Source organism: Chiloscyllium plagiosum, chromosome 10 (genome assembly GCF_004010195.1).
Source record: "Chiloscyllium plagiosum isolate BGI_BamShark_2017 chromosome 10, ASM401019v2, whole genome shotgun sequence".
NCBI lineage: Eukaryota > Metazoa > Chordata > Chondrichthyes > Orectolobiformes > Hemiscylliidae > Chiloscyllium > Chiloscyllium plagiosum.
The window spans coordinates 7,048,230-7,070,929 of record NC_057719.1 but is presented as its reverse complement, the minus strand read 5'-3'; the positions used below and the strand labels follow the sequence as shown (position 1 = coordinate 7,070,929).

Here is a 22,700-nt window from a genome sequence, read left to right as displayed (position 1 = left end):
CTGTCAATCTTCCTTCCCACCTATCCACTCCAACATTTCACCTTTACCCCCAACTCCATCAACCTAGTGCACTCTCAGCTACCTTACCCCAGCCCCACCCCCCTCCCATTTATCTCGCCAACCCCTTGGCTCACTGCCTCTGTCCTGATGAAGGGCTTTTTCCTAAAATGTCGATTCTCCTGCTACTCGAATGCTGCCTGATCTGTTGTATTTTTCCAGCACCACATTCTCGACTCTGACCTCCAACATCTGCAGTCTTCACTTTTACCCAGACGTTCATCTGCTCGATCCTCCTATTCCTAGCCTCACTAGCTCAAAGCATCGGGAGTAATCCAGATATTACTACCATCGAGGACCACCTTTTAAAATTCCTGCCTAACTTTCTATATCCTCTCTTCAGAGTCTCGACCTTTTCCCTTCCAAAGCCGTTGGTTCCAATGTGGACAATGACCTCCTGTTGGTCCGTCTCCTCCTTGAGAACATTCTGCACCCTCTCTGAGACATCCTTGATCCTGGTACCAGGGAAACAACACACCATTCTACTTTTTCTCTGCTGGCCACAGAAACATCTGTCTGTACCTAACACAATTGATCTCTTGGAAGCCGACGTACCCCTCGTTGCATTAGTCTCACTACCAGAAACTATGTTCCCCTGAGAATCCATCACCCCCTACATTTTCCAAAACAGCATACCCGTTTGAAATGGGTATATCCACAAAAGACTCCTGCCCTAGGTGCCGACCTCTCTCACCCTTCCTGGGGTTAACCCATTTATGCGACTGTTATAATAAGGACGTAGACTGATATAGATTGGTTAAGTAAATGAGCAAAAATATGACAGATGGCATATACATAGGAAAATGCGAAGTTGTTCATTTTGGCAAAAATAAGACTATCATTTAAATGGAAGGAGACAATAGATACATCATTGTCTTGAAATTCTAAGTGTTGTAGTGCATGAGTCACAAAATGTTAGCATGCAGATACAGCAAGTGGTTAAGGCAACTAATGAAATACTAACCTTTATTTAAAGAGGAATTGAGCATAAAATTCAGGAGGCCATGGTACAGCATTATTGAGACCGCATCACAAATACTATGTATAATTTGGTCTCCTTATTTAAAGAAAGGTGAAAATGTATTTGAGGTGGTACAGTGATAAACAGAATGAGTAGGTTGTCTTATTAAGAAATACCAGACAGAATCAGGTAGTTTTCACTGCACATTATATGAATTGAGGGTGATTTGACTAGGTTTAAAAGAACTTGAATGGTAGTGACAAGGGGAACATGACAAAGATGTTGACCCTTGAGTCCAGACCTCGGGGACACTAATTTAAAATTAGGGATTGCCCTTTTGGGACAGAGCTGAGGGGACAGGTTTTCTCTCAGAGATTTGAGAGATTTTTGTGTTTTCTGCCTCAGAAAGGAGGGGTCATTAGACATTATTGAGACAATTTGATTAATTCTCTTGCCTAACCAGAAGCTAAGATTTTATAGGGTAGATGAGAAAGTTGAACTGGAACACAAAAGGATCACCTATGCTCTATTAAATGGTGGAGCATGTTTGAAGAGCCGAATTGACATTTGTTCTCCTAACTCATATGTTTATATGTATGACTATTTATTCAGTCACTGCATATGAAAACTGCAGTCATAATAATGTTTCAGTCACAATAGAATATTCATTTGTTCAAGAAGTTACACTTGCTGCAAGAGTTGTACAGTAGCACAATTTTATACCTCATACCTAAATATAAAGAAACAAAATTCAGTTATTTTGAAAGTAAAGATGAAACCAAAAAAAAGTGGAGGGGTAGAGAGATGTGCTATTGCAAAATCATTGATAGCAAAGTAGTAAGGCTTTGGCTACAAATGCTTTGGAGAGCAGTGTTTCAGCAAGAGGAACAGGTAAGCTCAGGTAAAGTTCTTTTAACTTTCCTTTTTAGTTTTACAACAGTTAAGATGGCAGTTAGGGCAGTCACATGTTCCTCCTGCAGATCGTGGAAGCTCAGAGAGACCTCCAATACCTCTGATAACTACACCCGTGGGAAGTCAGCTTAGCTCCTGGGAGAACGTTAGGGAACTGCAGCTGGATGCACTCAGGATCAGAGATGCTGAACACTTTATAGATAAGAGTTTTAATGAGATTGAGATGTTAAAGCATTAATTTGCTCTGCTGACGTGCAAGAAATTGAATATCCCAAGGGTAGGATGGTATGTTTCTCTATCTTGCAGATATTGCCATCTCCTATTGCTCGGAGTAAAAAAATTACATCATCATCTCCTATTCAGAATCAATAAGAACAATGCAATTAAAATTCTGATCACATCCTGTAGTTAAAAAAATTTTTACAACAGATCTTTCCACTAACGGATGATTTACATTACATTGTTTCTGGAAATGGTCAAGTCACTGCATTGTGGGGGAGTGGCTGGGGGTTGTCTTGTGGGCATTACTGACCGTGATGTAAGATTTGATATAAAGGAAAAACTGTTCCCTTGTTCCGAGAGCTTTGCTTGGCACGCTTCACAAGCTTTGCAAAGTGTGTTAATTGATCCTCCAAAGCTTGTACATGCGCAATAACTTTTGGCTGTTCAGAGATGTTGACATATTGCAGTTGCATTAAGTAAGAATCTCAAGAAAAAGAACCTAACAAGGTGGTCACACCTAAGGTGCAGGCAGAATGTAACTGTGTGACCACCAGGAGAGGCAAAGGGAATAGGCAGAGACTGCAGAAGTCCCCTGTGACCATTCCCCTCAAAAATAAGTATTCCATTTCAGATAGTTGGGGAGGAGATGACCATTCAGGGGAAAGCAGCAGTAGCCAAGTTGGTGGTACTATGACCGACTCTGGGGCACAGCCGCAAAGATAAAGGTAAACGGAACCTTAGAGATAGGAGACTCAATAGTTAGAGGGACAGATAGAAGATTCTGTGGCCGCAAACTGGAATCCAGTGTTGCCTCCCCAGTGCCAAGGTCCAGGATATCTCAGAGTGGCTGCAGAACATTCTCAAGGGGGAGGGTGAGTAGCCAGAAGTCATTGCACACATTGGCACAAATGCCATAGATAGATATAGGGTTGAGATCCTGTAGAGTGATTAGAGAGAGCAAGGAAAAGTTAAAAAGCAGGACCATGTTGGTGATGATCTCCAGATTACCTCCGGTGCCACGTGCTGGTGAGGATGAAAACAGAGAATATTGCAGATGAATGCGTGGCTAAAAATGGTTGCGGGGGCAGGGATTCCGATTTTTAGATCATTGGGATCTTTTCTAGGGCAGAGCTGACCTGTTCAAGAGGGACGGGTTGCACCTGAACTGGAGGGGGACCAATATCTTGGCAGCCAGGTTTGCTATTGCTGCAAGGGAGGGTTTAAACTAGATTGGCAACGGTGTGGGACCCTCAACAGCAGGGAGATAAGTGAGACGCTCGAATGAGATACAATAATCAGAAATACTAAGTTGAAGAGACAGGTCAGGCTGGAAATGACAGGGAGCAAGGAATGCCTGTTGGATTAAATTGCACTTATTGCCATGCAAGAGGGCTGACAAGTAAGACCGACGAACTCGATGTGGATAGGTACATGGGACTGGGATATTATAGCCGTTAGAGAAGCATGGCTAAGGGAGGATCAAAGGGTACGGGTGCTTTAGACAGGACAGAGGTGATGGAAGGAGAGGAGGGGAAGTTGCATTTTTGATTAAGGCGAGTATCACAGCAGTAATCAGAGATGAAATAAGTGGAAAGGATCATCCAGTGAGGTTTTGTGGATGGAGCTAAGAAATAAGAAGGGGATGGTGGCGTCGTTGGGGTTGTACTATTGGCCCCCAAATAGTCAACGGGAATTAGAGGAACAAATATGCAGGGAGATTGGGGAGACTTGCAGGAGTAATAGGGTTGTCAGAGTAGGGAATTTTAATTTTCCTAACATAGACTGGAACTGCCAGAGTGTTAAGGGATTAGATGGGGTGAAATTTGCTAAGTGCATTCAGGAAAGTTTTCTCAAGCAGTATATAGAGGGTCCTACTTGGAAAGGGGCAAAACTCAACCTACTCTTGAGAAATAGGACAGAACAGGTGACTGAGGTGAGAGCAGGGGAGCACTTTGGGACCAGATACCACATTTTTGTTAATTTTAAAAATAGTTATGGAGAGGGACAAAAATGGTCCATAGGTTCAAGTTCTAAATTGGGGCAAGGTGAATTTTGATGGAATTAGACAGAAGCTTGCAGGGATTGATTTGAGTAGTTTGTAGGCAAAGGGACCTCTGTCAAGTGGGAAGTCTTTAAAAGTGAGATAGCTCGAGTTCAAGGTCTATATCTTCTTGTGAGGGTGAAGGGCAAGGTTGGCAGGAATAGGGAACCCTGGATGACAAGAGATATTGAGGCTTTGACCAGAAAAAAGGAGATGGCGTATTTCAGGTACAGGCAGGTGGGATTAAAGGAATCCTGGAGGTATACAGGGAATATAGGAGTTTGCTGAAGGAGGAAATTAGGAGGGTGAAAAGGGAGCACGAGATAGCCATGGCTGAGAAGATTAGAGTGAATCCAAAGAGGCTATTTAAGTATATTAGCAGAAAAAGAATAACTAGAGAAAGAGAATAGGGCCTCTCAAAGACCAAAGTGGACATGTATGTTTAGAAGCACAGAAGATGGGCGAGGTTCTCATTAAATATTTCTCCTCTGCGTTTACCACGGAGAAAGACAAGACAACTTGGGAACTTAGGGAAGTTAGCGATGATATCTTGGCGACAGATCATATCACAGGAGAGGTGGTGTTCGATGTATTAGAATGTATGAAGGTGGAAAAATCTCCTGGCCCTACCCACTGCAGGAGGCTACAGAAGAAATTGCAGGGGCCCTGGCTGACACTTTTGCATCGTGATTAGCAACGGGTGAGATCCTGGAAGACTGGAGGGTAGCGAATGTTGTGCCATTATTCAAGAAAGGCTGGAAAGAAAAGCTGGGGAACTACAGGCAAGTAAACTTATCATCTGTGGTAGGTAACTTACTTGAGAAGATTCTGAGGGATAAGATATACATGCATTTGGAAAGACAGAGTTTGATTAGGAGTAATCAGCATGGCTTTGTGAGTGGGAGATCAAGCCTCACAAATTTGTTAGCGTTCTTTGATGAAGTGACCAGGAAGGTTGACGAGGCCAGGCCAGTAGACAGTCTATTTAGAGTTCAGTAAAACCTTTGATAAGGTTCCACATGGTGTGTTATAAAGATGTGGGTGTTCTATACTTTTAAGAGAGTTAAACACGAGCAGAACTACCTGACACAGTACCAAGTGTTCCGAACAAGATATAATGTAACATTTGGTCAAACAACTCTATTAGCTGGTTGCCTGGAGACGACAAAACAAATTCAAATTGGGCCAGTTTAAATTATACCCCCAAAAAAATACAAAACTCTAATCAAGTTTGAATTTAGTATATTGATAATCTTAAATGACGCAATCCAATGCTTTAGGAGTATAACACTGGGGAAAATTGAACAGTTGAGAGAAGAACTACCAAACCAACAACATCTGCACACTGTCCGGAGAATAGCTCTCTTCAAGGTACTTTTATCGATCTGTGACCTGTGAAGCATGGTCCCTCAGAAGAAAAGACGACACAAAGATCCAAATAGAAGATTCGACAGCTGGCTGGTTTTGAAAATGAATTTTTGGTGAATCTTAATCGGACTAGTATTATAGAAGGGAAGGTAAAAGTTAGGTTAGAGGAAGGAGTTGTAAATAGTTGTTAGTTAATTATTCTCTGTCATACTTGAAGAAATAAAGTTGCTAATTTTTGCCTTAAGTAGTTCTCGGTCTCTCAAACATTCACAGATTATTGCACAAGATAAATCTTTTGTGTTACTGGTTTAAATTAAGCAGGAGGGTTTACCCCATGTAGTAACAGTAGACTGCTCTGGAAGGTTAGATCGCATGAAATCCAGGGGGAGCAGGCAAATTGGATACAAAATCGGCTTGATGGCAGGAAGCAGAGGGTAACAGTGGAAAGATGCCTGTCGGACTGCAGGCCTGTGACTAGTGGCGTGCCTCAGCGATCAGTATTGGGCCCATTACTGCTTCTAATCTATATCAATGATTTGGATAAGAATATACAAGGCAGGATTAGTAACTTCACTGATGACACTAAAATAGGCTGTACAGTGGACAGCAAGGAAGGTTATCAGAAATCGCAGTAGGACCTTGATCAGCTGGGGAAGTGGGCAGAGAAATGGCAGATGGAGTTTAATATAGGTAAGTGTGAGGTCTTGCATTTTGAAAAGTCCAATCAAGCTAGGAGTTTCATGGTGAATGGTACAACATTAAAGGAGTAGAGGGATCTTTGATTAGAGATTCACAATTCTCTAAAAGTGGAGTCACAGGTAGACAGGGCAGTGAAGGCAGCTTTTGGCACACTGGCCTTCATCAGTCAAGGCATTGAGTACAGAACTTGGGAAGTTATGTTGTAGTTGTACAGGATGTTGGTGAGGCCGCACTTGGGATTAGTGTGTTCAGTTTTTGTCACCTTGTTATAGGAAGGATGTTATTAAACTGGAAAGAGTGCATAAGAGGTTTACAAGGATGTTGCCTGGACTCAATGGCCTGAGTTATAGGGAGACGTGGACAAGCTAGGACCTTTTTCTGGAGTGTAGGAGACTGAGGAGGGGGGGGAATCTAGATCATGAGAGGCACGGATAGGGTGAATGCACTCAGTCTTTTTCCCAGGGTTAGGGAATCGAGGACGAGAGGGCATCAGTTTAAGGTGAAAGGGGAAAGAATAAAAGGGAACCTGAGGAGCAACTTTTTTTACACAGAGGGTGGTACGCAAATGAAATGAGCTTCCAGTGGAAGTGATTGAGGCAGGTACATTAACAACATTTAAAAGGCATTTGAATAAATACATGGTTAGGAAAGGATGAGAAGGATATGGGCAAGTGCAGGGAAATGGGGTTTTGGTTGGCATGGACCAAAGGGCCTGTCTCCATGCTGGAGACCTGCTAACTCTAAATACCCAACATACCAATGCTTATGTAATTACCCAGTATTAAATTACTTATCAATTATTGTTCTTGGGATTCATGCTTTCATTTTCATTAAAGAATACATTTGTGCTTTAATTGGTGCAATGTGGTCGGCCTTATGACAGAACTTAACAATAAACAGCACCAGGGATTCAATAAGGCGTTTTAAAAACACTTGATAAAAACGAGTCTGCTTTTCCACAAATAGTGCACTGGGATTTTTTACATTCTATAAATTACCAGACATATTGGCTCAACAGAAGCAGAAATTACACCATTTGGCCCATTGAGTCTGCTCCACCATTAAACGATGGCTGACAGGTTTTTCAAACCCTTTTTCCCCGCTTTTTCCCTGCAACTTTGGTCCTCTTGGCAATTAAGAACTTAACTCTGTTTTAATTATATTCAACGACCTGACCTCCTCAGCCTTCTATGATAATGAATTCCACAGATTCACTGCTCTCTGGCTAAAGACGTTTCCCTTTATCTCTGTTCTAAAGGGTCTTCCCTTTACTCTTAGGCTGTGCCCTCGGGTCCTCGTCTCTCCTGCCAATGGAAAGACCATCCCAATGTGCAATTTGTCCAGGCCGTTCAGTATTCTGCAGGTTTCAGTGAGATCCCCCCTCATCCTTCCAAAGTCCATTGAGTATTGTCCCAAAGTTCCTCATATGTTAAGCCTTTCATTCCTGGAATCATTCTCATGAACCTCCTCTGGATCCACTCCAGGACGAATACATCCTTCCTGAGGTATTGGGCCCAAACTTGCTCACAATATTCTAAATCTAGTATGACCAGAGCCTTATAAAGCATCAGAGGTACATCCCTGCTTTTATATTTTTGTCAGAGAAATATCCCTTCAGTCCAATTTGCCAGACTAACCAGATATCCTAAATTAATCTAGTCCTATCTGCCAGCAGTTGGTCCACATCCCTGTACACTCTTCCCATCCAGATGCCCTTTAAATGTTGTAATTGAGAGAAAGTGAGCACTGAAGATGCTGGAGATCAGAGCTGAAAAGTGTGGTGCTGGAATCAGGCAGCAGAGGAACAACTATCCCCAACTGCCTCCAACTTATCCCAGTTTAAATCCTCTAACTCGGCATCTCCCTTCCCACCTATCCATTCCATCTTCCTGTCCAACCTATCACCATTACTGCCCACCTTCATCTAACTACCACATTCCCAGCTACTTTCCCCAAAGCCCCATCCCCCTTGGGCCGCCCCTATTCCTGAAGGGGAGTTCATGCTCGAAACGTCAACACTGCTGCTCCTCGTATGCTGCCTGACCTGCTGTGCTTTTCCAGCTCCACACTCTTTGAAATGTTGTAATTGTACCAGCCTCTACCACTTCCTCTGGCAGCTAATTCCAGACACATTCCACGCTGTGTGAAGAAGTTGCTCCTTAGGTCCCTTCTAAATCTTCTCCCCTCACTCTAAACCTGTGCCTTCTAGTTCTGGACTTCCCCACCCACAGAAAATACCTTGTCTATTTACCCTATCCGTTCCCCTCACATTTCTCAAGATGAACGACAACATTACATTTGCCTTCCTGACTACTGACTCAACCTGCAAGTTTACCTTAACAGAATCATGGATCAATACCTCAGGAAAGATGAAAAGACTCCTAAGTCCCTTTACATTTTACACTTTAAATTTTCTCCCTGTTTAGAAAATAGTCCATGCCGCTACTCTTCCTGCTGATGTGCATGACCTCAAACTTTCCCTACTGTATTTCATCTGCCACTTCTTTGCCCACTCTCCTAACCTAAATCTTTCACCAGGATCCCTGCTTCCTCAACTTCTTCAGGAATCCGAAACGTCGAATCTCCTGTTCCCTGGATGCTGCCTGACCTGCTGTGCTGTTCCAGCAATAAAGTTTCAACTTTGATCTCCAGCATCTGCAGACCTCACTTTCTCCTCCCTGCTTCCTCAATGCTACCTTCCCCTTTCCCTATCCTTGTACCATCTGCAAACTTAGCCACAATGACCTCAGTTCCTCATTCAAATCATTCATGTATAAAGTGAAAAGTTATAGTTCTAACACTGACCCTTGTGGAACTACTAAACATTGGCTTCCATTCTGAGAAGCACCCTTATATCCCCACTCCCTGCCTTCTTCCAGACAGCCAATCTTCTATCCATGCTCGTACCTTGCCTTTAATATTACGGGCCCTTATCTTACTCAGCAGCCTCCTCTGCAGCACCTTACTGAAGACCTTCTAGAAGTCCAGATATTCATCAGTGTTTTAACATCTTGTCCAAACACCTTTTAGCTTCTTCCTTCCCAATAGTGCAGCATGGCATTTAAAGAATAAGTTGCAATCTTTCCAAACATTATGTCCCAGTGTCATTTTTTTACACTTCCTTACATGTACACACACACAATACATATTAATCTGAAGACCTGCGTGACTGAATGGAGTGAAGGACAGCAAAGCAAATTAAGGAAAAGCATGGGACATTAAGATCAGTGAAAATAAACCACATGCTCAAATAAAAAAGCCAAAAGATAAGCGAGATGAAGCCCTTGATTCTCCTTTCTACTACCTCAAAGTCAGAGCTTTTGTAATGATAATTGAATTCACCCACACCTTCAAGTGCAAAGTTAACATGAAATAAGTGCAGGTTCAAGTTAATAATTCAAACGCTTGCTAAAATAAATCATGAAAAAAACCAAAAAAAAAGGACAGTTCCCTTGTTTATGGGATTTCAAGAAAATTCCACAGTAACAAGTGAGCTTTGTAAAAGTTCAAACATAGATCCCAAGGGTTTTTAAGAGTTACACCGACTTTCTTTTCCCTTCTTCCCTAATGAGCCGAACATATGCATATTCATTTGACAAGGGTTGTTGACTGCATTGCTCCTGCGCTGTATTTTCTAATACTTGCTGTAATGATCCCCAATTAAATGGATCCATTTACTTATGGTTCTCAAATGAAAAGCATTACAGCTGTGCAAATTAACCAATACAATTCTACTCTAAAATGTATAGTTCAAAATTAATTTATAGTTCTCTATAATGACTGAAATCTAAACCAGTGATAACTGTTGTGTGAGAACCATCATTCAATTTCAAGTTACTGCAATTGCAGGCTGCTGTCAGGTTGAAGCCTGAGCTTAGTTATTCCCACACTGTTGTTGATTGACAACTCTAAAAACGTAAACTGATTTAAATGTTATAATGTTCATTTTAGTAATTAAAAAAGGAATTATGGTTACCATACATGATGGAAACGAATGATGGTGAATGCAGTGAACAAATTTATATATGGTAAAGTACAATTTGCTAAGAGGTTTCCAAGTGTGAACATGCTTATGGTGAGAGACCACGTGTGCAAGAGTATATTTTTCAAAATTATATCTGTACACACCCACCTTTATTGTGATAGTTTCAGACGACATGATTGCACACCTACATTGCCTAAGATATCCAAATCAAACAGACCTTTCAACCAAACCAGTCAATGCAACCATCTGTCCTCCATTTGAGCCTCCTTCCATCTTTCCTCACTTAAATCCATAATTTATTTTCCTGAATTCCCCTTTAACATCCTCAATAACTTTCTCCCTCATACACTTGCCTAGTCTGCCTTTAAATACACAAGTCGTTTCAACATTTCTTGTGGTAGTGAGTTCAACATTCTCGACAATTTGGGTCAAGATTATTTTGCTAAATTTCTGATGAGATTACTTGGTGACTCTCAAGCAAAATGGCTTCATGAAATATCAAAATACTTAAAGACTTTTGAACAAACAGTTAAGAGACATGACTAGAACTTAATAGGACAAATAACAGTCGTGTTTCATTCGCATACTGAATTTACTAACAAATGACAGGAAATAGGAATAAATACAAGTACAGGAGCAAAAACATTTAACGAGGGCTTTGGCGAGACCACATCTGCAGTACAGTATGTAGTTTTGACCTCATCTAAGAAAATATACAGTTTTCATTATGCGAGTGCAGTGAAAGTTTGCCAGATTGATCCCTGGGAGGGTAGGTTTGTTCTAGGACGACGTTTGGTCGATTCAATGGAGTTTAGAAGATGAGGAGTGAATCTCATGGAAATGTTGAAAGTCTGGCAGGGCTGGGCATGCCGTGGTTGTGGTTTCTTTTTGCTAGGAATCCAGAACAAGGGGTTATGGCTTCAGGATTAGATTAGATTACCTACAGTGTGGAAACAGGCCACTTGGCCTCACCAGTCCACACTGACCTTCTGTAGAGTAACCCACCCAGACTCATTTCCCACTGACTAATGCACCTAACACTATGGGCAATTTAACATGGTCAATCCACCCTAACTGCACATCTTTGGACTGTGGGAGGAAACCGGAGCACTCGAAAGAAACCCATGCTGACACGGGGAGAATGTGCAAACTCCACATAAATAGCCACCCAATTAACCCTAGGATACTTTGGCTTGCCATAAGGAGGGATTTCGTCACGCTGAGGGGAGTGAATCTGTGGAATGCTCTACAAAAGGCGGCTGTTATGGCAAAATCACTTGAATATATTTAGAAATAAATAGATTGAGAAACTAAATGTCTCAAGAGGTATGGCGAGACCAAAGCAGTATGGCAATGATGTAGAAGATCATCTATAATCAAGGTGAATAGAGGAACAGGTCAAAATACTCTACTTCCGCTTGTATTTTCGACGTTTAAGTTTTGAAAGATCATAGCCAACTTCACATTGATATGCAAAGCTACAGTTCAGTCATTAATGGCAGCACAATTTTACAATAATCTGACTGACTATCACACAAAGATGTTAATTAATATTGAATTTTCATGTCTTTTGAGACACTTAAAACAATTGGTAAAGAAATCATCTGTGAATGGACTAGTCCTGCAAAGATTCTGACAGAGATCAAGAACAACAAATCCTCATCTCGTCCCAAACAAGGACCACAGAAAAAAAAAAATCAGAACCAGAACAAGCTTTGACAAACACGTTAATAGTGAAAAATTAAAAGTTTTAAAGGCCAGAGTACTGTCTGCACCATTCTCAAGAATGGAGGATTATCTCCATGATTCCTTGATCTTGGAGAAAGTACATTGTGGATGTAAGTTTGCTCACTGAGCTGGAAGGTTTGTTTTCAGATGTTTGTCACCGTAGTAGGTAACATTATCAGTGAGCCTCCAGTGAAACACTGCTGGTATGGCCTGCTTTTTATTTGTGTTTAGGTTTCCTTGGGTTGGTGATGGTATTTCCTGTGGTGACATCATTTCCTGTTTTTCTTTGCTCAGAGGGTAGTAAATGGGATCCCAGTCAATGTGCTTGTTGATAGAGTTCCGGTTGGAATGCCATGCTTCAAGGAAATCTCATGTCTCTGTGTTTGGCTTGTCCTAGGATGGGTGTGTTGTCCCAGTTGAAGTGATGTTCTTTCTCATCTGTATGTAAAGATACTAGTGAGAGTGGGTCATGTCTTTTTGTGGCTAGTTGATGTTCATGTATTCTGGTGGCTAGGTTTCTGCCTGTTTGTCCAATATAGTGTTTGTCCACTGTTCTTGCAAGGTATTTTGTAAATGACACTAGTTTTGCTCATTGTCTGTATAAGGTCCTTCAAGTTCATTAGCTGTTGTTATAAGTATGTTGGTGGGGTTTTGTGGTAGACCTCATCCTCATTACTGTGGAGATAATCCAGAAGTACCAAAGTGGCCATGCAATCAGCAGGGAGATCCAACTCTGGAAGTTGATTTTATCTTCAACAATTGCCAATCCATCTTTTACCAATAAAGCAATGGGAGAATATCATGGCATGGCAAAAGCAGAAATAGAAAATCTTTGCCTGAGTTGCTGCAGGTAGAAGTTGAGATTGAATTAACTTGTACTCTTTACGAAATTAGACATTTGTCATCAAATCCCTTCAGAATTTTCATTATTCAATAAATGCAATGCAGTAGAATGTTTGACTACAGAAAGTTCAGGAAGGTGTAACAATTATCTGTAATATGTACATGTGAAAGCCCCAATTCGAAAGTAACAGTTAAGTAAAGCCTCGTGTTGGTTACATATAAACTTAACCTTTTCATTTTGGGCCTAATTAAACCAACTTCTATTCCTACAACACATTTAGCCTATTCAAAGACTTAAAAAGCCAATGGAAAAATTACACCCGCCATTCTGGAAACAACAATAATGTTCATGCAAGCCAGGTAATTGTAAAACTAAAATTTAAAAGTTTTAACTTTAAAAGTCAGCACCTCGTCACTTACCAACCACAAGGGGCTTTGCTGTCCTTTGAAGACAGTTGGCAGCACTCAACCAATCTAAGTGAACAATGTAGTCATGTGTTCAATAAGTGCAAGATGATAGATGACCCCAAATGCAGTCATGACCACAAGTTCTCGCTGCTGGGGACACTTCATTTCCCTGCTCAGTATTTAAGGATGTCACAATATGGATACTAAACTGACATTCTTATAAAGGGGGAAGCTTATTATATTGTTTCTTCTTAAGGAAAGAGAATGTAAACAAAAATCATATAACAAATTAACACATCAAGTTGCAAAATAATTGGGAAGTCAAAACTTAGTCAAAGAAGTTTAAGAAACATAGAAATGAAGAGGAGAAGGTCATTTGGCTCTTTGAACCAGCTCTGCCACTCAGTATAATCATGGCTGATCATCTAACTCAGTAATCTGTTCCTGTCTACTCCCATACCTTTTGGTACCTTTAGTCCTAAAAGTATATCCAACTTCTTGAAAATATAAATGTTTTGGCCTTTCTGTGGCAGAGAAGAAATTTCTCTTCATCTCAGTCTTAAATAGTCTATCCAGTTTCATTAGACTGATCTCTGGTTCTGGGCTCCCCTGGCATGGGGAACATCCTTCCAATATCTACCTAATCTTGTATGGTTGGAATTTTATAGATTTCTATTAAATCCTCCTTTATTCTTCTGAATCTCCAGTGAATATAATCTTAAGCACTTCAACCTCACTTGACTGCAGAGAGTTAAAACTCTTTAGATGGTCTCAAGAGTTAAAATGTTAGGACGTTACTTATTGTGTGAAGGATTCTAATCTTCCTTCCCCATTACTGGGGTGCAGGCACCCGAAAGCTAAGGTGATCTTCGAATCAATATGCTGATATACATGGAATCAAAGAAGCTCAGTAGGGTCATGAAATTAATGTAGATATTTTCTAATTAAATTGTCCAGATATGTTATTATACACCTCTGAAGCATGGTGGGACTTGAACTTGGCATCTGACTCAGAGATAGTGACCACGACACCACAAGTTTAGAATGTGTACTCAGACTTCCGAAAGGTGTTTAGTAAAGTGTGATGGTGGCTTGACCACAAAGTGCGAGTCCATGGAATAAAAGGAACATGTGCAGCATGAAAACAACGTCGTCTGGTTACAGAAAACCTTCAAAGGAGCCAGCAAAAGCATGATGGATTGAATGGTCTCTGTGCTGTGCGCTTCTATAATCGCAACAACTATGAATGCTGAGCAGTCGCTGCTCAATTTAGAGTTCTATCACCGAAATAAACCATCTTAAGTAATGAGCATTGATGCAAATGCATACAGTGACCAGAGAACAGTGGTTCTATAGGGCTGAACCAATTTACAGCAGTACAATAGTTAAATATAGGGGCTGACATTGCTTCCAAACATGTCTTCTTTCCCAGAATAAGTCTTGGAAAAAATTTCCCTAAACATCTAATGTTTACTTGTTCCTGTCTACAATACTGCAAACAAGTCATTAAAGATATCAAACTTCAGCTGACTTCAAGTGGTCTGCACCATTTTGAGAGACTAAAATCAGGATGGAAATAAATAAAACTAGCCAGAACAGTTAAAAAGGGTTGCCAGCTGCTTTAGTAATATCACTCTTAAGCAGGCTACAGAGGCACAGATTCACTGTTCACACTTTTTCAATCAAATACATGCAAAAGATAGGATACTCAAATGTGTGCTTATAGGCCAATTTGCTGCAAATTGACACCCAAAAGAAGTGATCAGAGTCCTTTATGGCATATCTCTCTCCTCCCCACTTTGGCTCATTAATTATGGAAGACAGGTTAATGCTAAAAAAATTATTTCGACTGCATTTAAGCTCCCAAAATTCCAAAGGCTTAAGATTTTGAGAAAGGGGCAAAAGGCACATTTGCTTGCAGAAAAAAATTGTTAAGGTTAATGCTTCCACTGCTTCAGAGAAGCATAAAAACCTGCAATGTCAAATGCAATATACCACAAGGACCTTTTGTATTCGATGGTTAGGGTTTGACTACACATACATCACAGGCACTCTGGCTTTACAAGCTTTTTTTTCCTCCCCGAGATTACTCTGTCGCTTCACTGAGTCCCATTTTGTTTTAATCTCCTAGAGCTAGCTGACCTCGAGTTGTCATCTCAGATGAAGTACGCTCCTGTGGATATTTAAGACGGGGGGGTAAAAAAGCAGGTATAAAACACACACACTTGCAACAAAAAAAATTGGCTGGAAGCCAACTGGAGCCACTTTGGAGAAAGTGTTGTCAAGGCAACTGTGTAATTCCACATGCTAACAGCCTGTCCATTTGCCAGGCAACAAAATAGAACTCGTGATGCAACTGCACCTGTCTCAGCTATGTGCTGCCATGGCAACGTTCCGGCTTCCATGGCTACCATCATGCTAATCACCTAGCGAAGCAGATGCATGGCAGTTTCCTTCTCAGCTCAGCTGTTCCTCCCAATCTCTCTTTTGACAATTGATGGTCTAGGCATGTGCTGGAATGTGATTTAACTCTGCAACAAGACAGTACAATTCCCCTCAGAGCTCCACATAGCTGCTGACCGAAACTCAAAATCACTACAGGGAAGCTTTAACCTCTGATTTCTTACTTACACAATGACGTAGGCTTAAACAAACATTTTCGGTCTCCAGCCCTCCTGTTCCACTCCTCAAGCAATGCATGCCCAATTCATCGTCATTAATGCAGATAAATGACGTCTGAATAAATGCAACAGCACACAGATGCTTACCTTTGATATCCTCGTGGGGAAGTGGGAGGCGTGTTAAAAACATGAGAATAAGGATGGTAGGGTGTCTTTTTCAAAGCCTGAATGAGGTTTTGTCTGTACTCTGGGTCTATACACCATAAGGAGCCTTTCCCAATACTCTGTTGAAAGAAAGAAAATATTGGTCACATCCTGCAACCTTCATAATTTAATACACCTAAGAGAAACCTCTCTCTCCTTCAAGTTAAATCTTGGCAAGTGCCATATAACAAAGATAAATATGTTTTGTGAAACTGGGAGCATTTAATGTCAACTAACTCCAGGTTTGATCAGATGGGCCAATGGGCTGAGGAGTAGCAGATGGAGTTTAATTTAGATAAAGGTGAAGTGCTGTATAGGGTAAATAGACACAGTCTTTTCCCTGGGATGGGGGAGTCCAGAACTAGAGGGCATAGGTTTAGGGTGAGGGGGAAAGATATGAGAGACACCTAAGGGGCAACATTTTCCACAGAGGGTAGTACTTGTATGTAATAAGTTGCCACAGGAAGTGGTGGAGGCTGGTACAATTACAAATTTGAAAGGCATCTGGATGGGTATATAAATAGGAAGGGTTTGGAGGGATATGGGTCAGGTGCTGACAGGTGGGACTAGATTGGGTTGGGATATCTGGTCAGCATGGACGAGTTGGACAGAAGGGTCTGTTTCTGTGCTATACATCTCTATGACTCTATTTGTGCAGACTAGTGAAATCAAATCAACGTAGTTGTACTTTATAGATGAAGAAACTTACATTGGTATATCTATTCCAGTCAATTTGCTTCAACAGCCAATATTTATTTACTTGTGAAAAGCAGTGAATGTCAGGCTTTTCATTGCATTTGAAGCAGACAGAAAAACAGCAACACAGACATCCTCTGCTCTTGCAAATACAAAATAATACATAAAATGAAGTTGGAATAATTATTTTCACATTTCCACTGAAAACAGCCTTCTTGTGCATGTCTCAGCAATCTCATTCCTGGTTTACCTTTTGAAAGGCAGCATAGCTGGCATCATTAACGAGTGAACATTTTTACTATACAGTTTGTTGCCACACTTTCCAAATAGCTCTAAAGTTTCTTAGTGTTTTGTGGGTTTTTTTTTGGGGGGGGGGGGGGGGGTCAGGGGAATATTAGATCCAAACTTCAACTTTGCTTTCATGAAAAAACGTGTTGTATGTTTGAGTTTGTAACTTGCAAGAGAACTTTACTGTCAGCAACAGAAGAAATCGGAGCAAAGGTAATAAAATGACATACTGCAAAACCAGTCTAACAATAGCCTTTTGCAGCGATTAAATTGCATGAAACATGATTTTCATTCTTTTAAGAACCCACTGATTTTCACAAAACAATGATAAGAGCTACGTAAATTAGGAGCACAAAAAAAAGTGTTTCGTGTAAGTATTTCTGACAGACATAAAGGCTCCAATTACAGAGAGGGGACCAATGATCTTATTGCTGCTGAACTTAAAGATGCAACCCATGCACTTAATATACTTGTGCATAGGGCCCCAACATAGCTGAACAACCAACACAGCATTGTTATTTGTTTGTTTCTGTGCTGAAACGTTGAGATTCTATAACTAATCAAAGCTCGGAGCAATATGTCCTCCTCATACACAATTAGAAAAACAAAATGAATCTAGATTCAAGAGCCGATGAATACTTCTGTTGTAAAGTGACCTTGCAGCTGATCTTTACTAAATCTCAGATACAAACAGCCACAAGATCAAACCCATGCAAATTGGCAAGAGCTAGAACTATCATTTGGCAAAAGGTGTTTTTTCTACAAGGCAAGGTGATGCTTCCTACCCTCTAAGGGTAGCACTAGTATAAGTCTGACAATGCAGAAGCCAGGCAGGCAAGTTCAAATGACAGCCAAGGCTGTGATTTAAACCTGTTTCTCTGTAATTCAGAGCCCTGTACCAGATTGCTGGGCATGGCTGCCCAATTTCTTCATGTATAAAAAAAAGTTATGAAATTATAACAAACTACGTTCCTCTTGCCTTAAAATTTATTCCTCAGAATGCTTTATCTTGCTCAAAGAGCTAAACAAACCAAGTATCTTGGAGGACAACAGCTGTATCTTTAATCACACAGTTGCACTATCAGGAGATCAGTTTGCAAAGCTGCCAAAGCATCAAGACTTTCAAATGTGAGGAAGATCAGAAGATCAGTTCATTGGCTTGAACTGCATTAATCAATTTCAGTAGGAGCAGCATTGTGATTGGCTTGATAGGAGAAAAACCAGACAATATTTTCTTCTTAAATTAGGACTCAATCACCCTTGCTGGAAGTTGCACATACGCAAATGATATAACGCTTTGCTGTGTAGTTGTTAATGTTTTGCCTTAATAACTTACATTCACTATTAAGCTTTGTAAATGAACTGAGTCACTGGCACAAACAGAATATGTAATGAATGTTTAGAGAAAATGACAGCATAGTGGTAACGTCACTGCACCAGCAATCCAGAGGTACAGGAAATCCTCTGGTAACACAGGTTAATCTCCTACCAGCTGGTTATTAAAATTTGAATTCAAAGCTGATGTCCACAAAGGCTGCATTTTTTATTTTTCTGCACTTTTCATTATGAAGGGAAATGTGAAAAGAACTGTTTTAAAATCAAGGATTTTGAAGAATTGCTATATGTTTTAGAAGCAAATAACCTGACTCAAGGCAAACATCATTGCTGCAGTAATTGAAGTGTACTTGGATCCCAGGAGCGATGTACAAATAAAGTTTTGGCTAGCAACACCTAGCTGATTGGTCTATGGACAAGTAACCAGCTATCAAAGAACAAAGAAAATTACAGCACAGGAACAGCCTGGCACAATCCAGATCCTCTATCTAAACCTGTCACCTATTTTCTAAGGATCTGTATCTCTCTGCTCCCTGCCCATTCATATATCTGTCCAGATACATCTTAAATGGCACTATTGTGCACAGCTCTACCACCTCTGCTGGCAACACATTCCAGGCACCCACGACCCCTGTGTAAAAACCTTTCTACGCATATCTCCCTTAAACTTTTCCCCTCTCACCTTGAACTGGTGACCCCTCATAATTGAGTTCCCCACTTCTGGGAAAATGCTTCTTGCTATCTACCCTGTCTATACCCCTCATGACTTTGTAGATCTCAATCAGGTCCCCCCTCAACCTCTGCCTTTCTTATGAAAATAATCCTAATCAACTCAACCTCTCTTCACATCTGGCACCCTTCTTACCAGGCGACATCCTGGTGAGCCTCCTCTGCACCATCTCCAAAGCATCCACGTCCTTTTAATAACGTGGTGACCAGAACTATATGCAGTATTCCAAATGTGGCCGAACCAAAGTTCTATATAACTAACATGACCTGCCAACTCTTCTACTCAATACCCTGTCCGATGAAGGAAAGTAGGCCGTATGCCTTCCTGACCACTCTACTGACCGGTGTTGCCACTTTCAGGGTACAATGGACCTGAACATCTGGATCTCTCTGTACATGAATTTTTCCCAGGCTCTTCCATTTACCGTATAGTTTGATCTTGAATTGGATCTTGCAAAATGCATCACCTCGCATTTGCCTGGATTGAACTCCATTTGCCATTTCTCCAGTCAACTCTCCAATCTATCTGTATTCTGCTCTATTCTCTGAAGGTCCTCTTCACTATCTGCTATTCCACTAATCTTAGCGTCATCTGCAAACTTGCTAATCAGACCACCTATACTTCTGTCCAGATCATTCATGTATATCACAAACAACAATGGTCCCAACACGGATCCATGTAGAAGACCACTGATTACAGTTCTCCATTTTGAGAAATTCCCTTCCACTACTCTTGTCGCCTGCTGTCCAGCCAGTTCTCTATCCATCTGGCTACCTGGACCCCATGCAACTTCACCTTCTTCATCAATCTACCATGGGGAACCTTATCAAATGCCTTACTGAAGTATCAATGGCAGAATCAGAAGTTTCACGACACAAGGTTATAGTCAAACAGGTTTATTTGAAATCTCAAGCTTTGAGAGTGCTACTCCTTTGTTAGATGAAGTGACTTCATCTGTTGAAGGAGCAGTGCTCTCAAAACTTATGATTTCAAATAAACCTGTTCGACTATAACCTGGTGTTATGTGACTTCTGACCTTGTCCACCCCAGTCCAACATCAGTGCCTCCACATTATCGATGAAGGCGGCATTTTGCCTACCAACGTGACTGGTATTCACTTCACTGAGCAGCTTGTGGCTGTGCATAAGATAGAGAGAAGCCTACAAACGTACACCAGCTTAGGAAAATTTTCTCTGCAGTAAATGTTACATTAAGATACAGAAAACTATTCTTTGTTTCAGCAGTTTCCTGTGCCTCCAGCAAAAGAATGAAAAATCTGGAGAAGGAAGACTGCAGAGCAATATTCAGCACAAAAATCATAAGAATCATCTCAGCAACCCTCTGAACAGGAAGCACAGAACAGTGACATTCCCTCTGACATAACACCCATGATTTTCCCTGTCTGCACAAGCACGCGACATGAGTGTAAGTAAAGGAGAAGTTTATAAGGGGATTCAAGAAGTTACATGCTGACAGTTTATAATTGTTTATCTGTAGTTAAAGTCAAGTTACTTGCAATAAAAGGTCATTTTTATTAAGTTAAGAAGTTGGCATGTGCCTTCTGTCAACCTGGACCTAAAAGACAGGTAAATTGGGAAGCTCAAAGTACATTTTAAAATCTTGAATTTTTGAGAGAACTCCAGGAATAGCAGAACTTGATTTCCAGCATGTTACCACACCTGACTGCTATAAAAACCCATTTGGTTCACTATTATGCCTCAGGAAAAGAAATGTGCCATCCCTGCCTGATCTATGTGACTCCAGATCCACATCCATGTGTTGACTGTTAACTATCCTTTGAAATGTTCAAGCAAGCCACTCAGTTCAAGAGAGTGATTAAGAATGAGCAATAAATGCTGCCTTAGCCAGTGACAGCCATATTTCACGAAAGAAAGAAAATGTTTAGCACCTTCAAGAGAAGAAAGAAAGAAAATTCAACTCTGCTCTTCAGGTCATTCACCGGGATCAGTGCTGGGATAACTGTTAATAATATATATTATTTTGACTTGGAGGAAGGAAGCAAATATATCATAGCCATATTTGCAGATGACACAAAATAAGTGGAAAAACAGGTTGTGAGTGGGATAAAACAGCTTAGAGAGATATTGAGAAGTGAAGCGGGCAAAAAGCCGGCAAATAAAGTACGATGTAGGAAAATTTATGCTGTTCATTTTGAACCCGATAACTAAAGAACAGACTGTCATGTAAATAGAGAAAAACTTCAGAGAACTACAATACAAAAACGATTTGGGAGCACTTGTGCACGAAAATCAGAAAGCTAGCACACAGGTGCAGCAGGTAATCAGAAAGGCGAACAGAACATTGGCCCTTATTTCAAAGTTGTTGGATATAAGAGGAAGGAAATTTTACTGCAACTGCAAGGTACTGATGAGATCACAGTTGGAGTATGGTCAGCAGTTTTGGTACCCTGATTTCAGGGAAGATTTTGTTTCATTGGAGGCAATTCAGAGATCATTCACTGGGAATACTTTTGTGATCAAAAGGTTAAACCGATTGGAACTATACTTATTGGAACTTCGATGAATGAGAGGTAATCCCATTGAAACATAGCATTCTGAAGAGGTTTGACTGTGTAAATGCTGAGAGGATGCCTCCCCTCATGGGAGAGATAAGGACCAGCAGGCATAATCTCAGAATTAAAGGGTGCCAATTTAAGACTGAGAAGCAATTTCTTTTGTGAGTTGAGTGTTTTTGGGACTCCTAGCCAGAGAGCTGAGGGGTGGAAACCTAATGTATATTTTGAGGCTGAGATAGCAAGATTCTTTTTAGCAGGGGAATCAAGAGTTAGAACATAGAAAAATACAGCGCAGTACAGGCCCTTTGGCCCTCGATGTTGCGCCGATCCAAGCCCACCTAACCTACATATGCCTATCCAATGCCCGTTTAAATGCCCATAAAGAGGGAAAGTCCACCACTGCTACTGGCAGGGCATTCCATGAACTCACGACTCGCTGAGTACAGAATCTACCCCTAACATCTGTCCTATACCTACCACCCCTTAATTTAAAGCTATGCCCCCTCGTAGTAGCTGACTCCATACGTGGAAAAAGGTTCTCATGGTCAACCCTATCTAAACCCCTAATCATCTTGTACACCTCTATCAAGTCACCCCTAGACCTTCTTTTCTCCAATGAAAACAGCCCCAAGTGCCTCAGCCTTTCCTCATACGAACTTCCTACCATACCAGGCAACATCCTGGTAAACCTCCTCTGCACCCATTCCAGTGCCTCCACATCCTTCCTAAAGTATGGCGACCAAAACTGCACAAAATGCGGCCGCACCAGAGTCTTATACAACTGCAACATGACCAGGGCTCCGGAACTCAATTCCTCTACCAATAAAAGCCAGTACGCCATATGCCTTCCTCACCACACTATTTACCTGGGTGGCAACTTTCAAAGATCTGTATACATGGACACCAAGATCCCTCTGCTCATCCACACTACCAAGTATCCGACCATTAGCCCAGTACCCCATCTTTTGTTGTCTTTACATCTATATTCTGACTCCCTTAAAGGAAGGCAAACCAAACTTTATGTTTCCACTTATGTATATTCCTCCAAATACCCTTCACATCATTG

General features: G+C 41.0%; 1 protein-coding gene across 5 annotated transcripts in view; it reads right to left on the bottom strand.

Moving 5' to 3' along the window:
• The window catches only part of foxn3 (forkhead box N3), a 474,715-nt gene that overhangs the window by 199,677 nt on the left and 252,338 nt on the right, over nucleotides 1-22,700 (bottom strand). For all 5 annotated transcript variants that reach the window (XM_043696966.1, XM_043696969.1, XM_043696970.1 and 2 more), the window contains exon 3: nucleotides 15,993-16,129. In XM_043696966.1, the coding sequence (XP_043552901.1) occupies nucleotides 15,993-16,129 (137 nt within the window). The remainder of the gene's footprint in view (nucleotides 1-15,992; nucleotides 16,130-22,700) is intronic.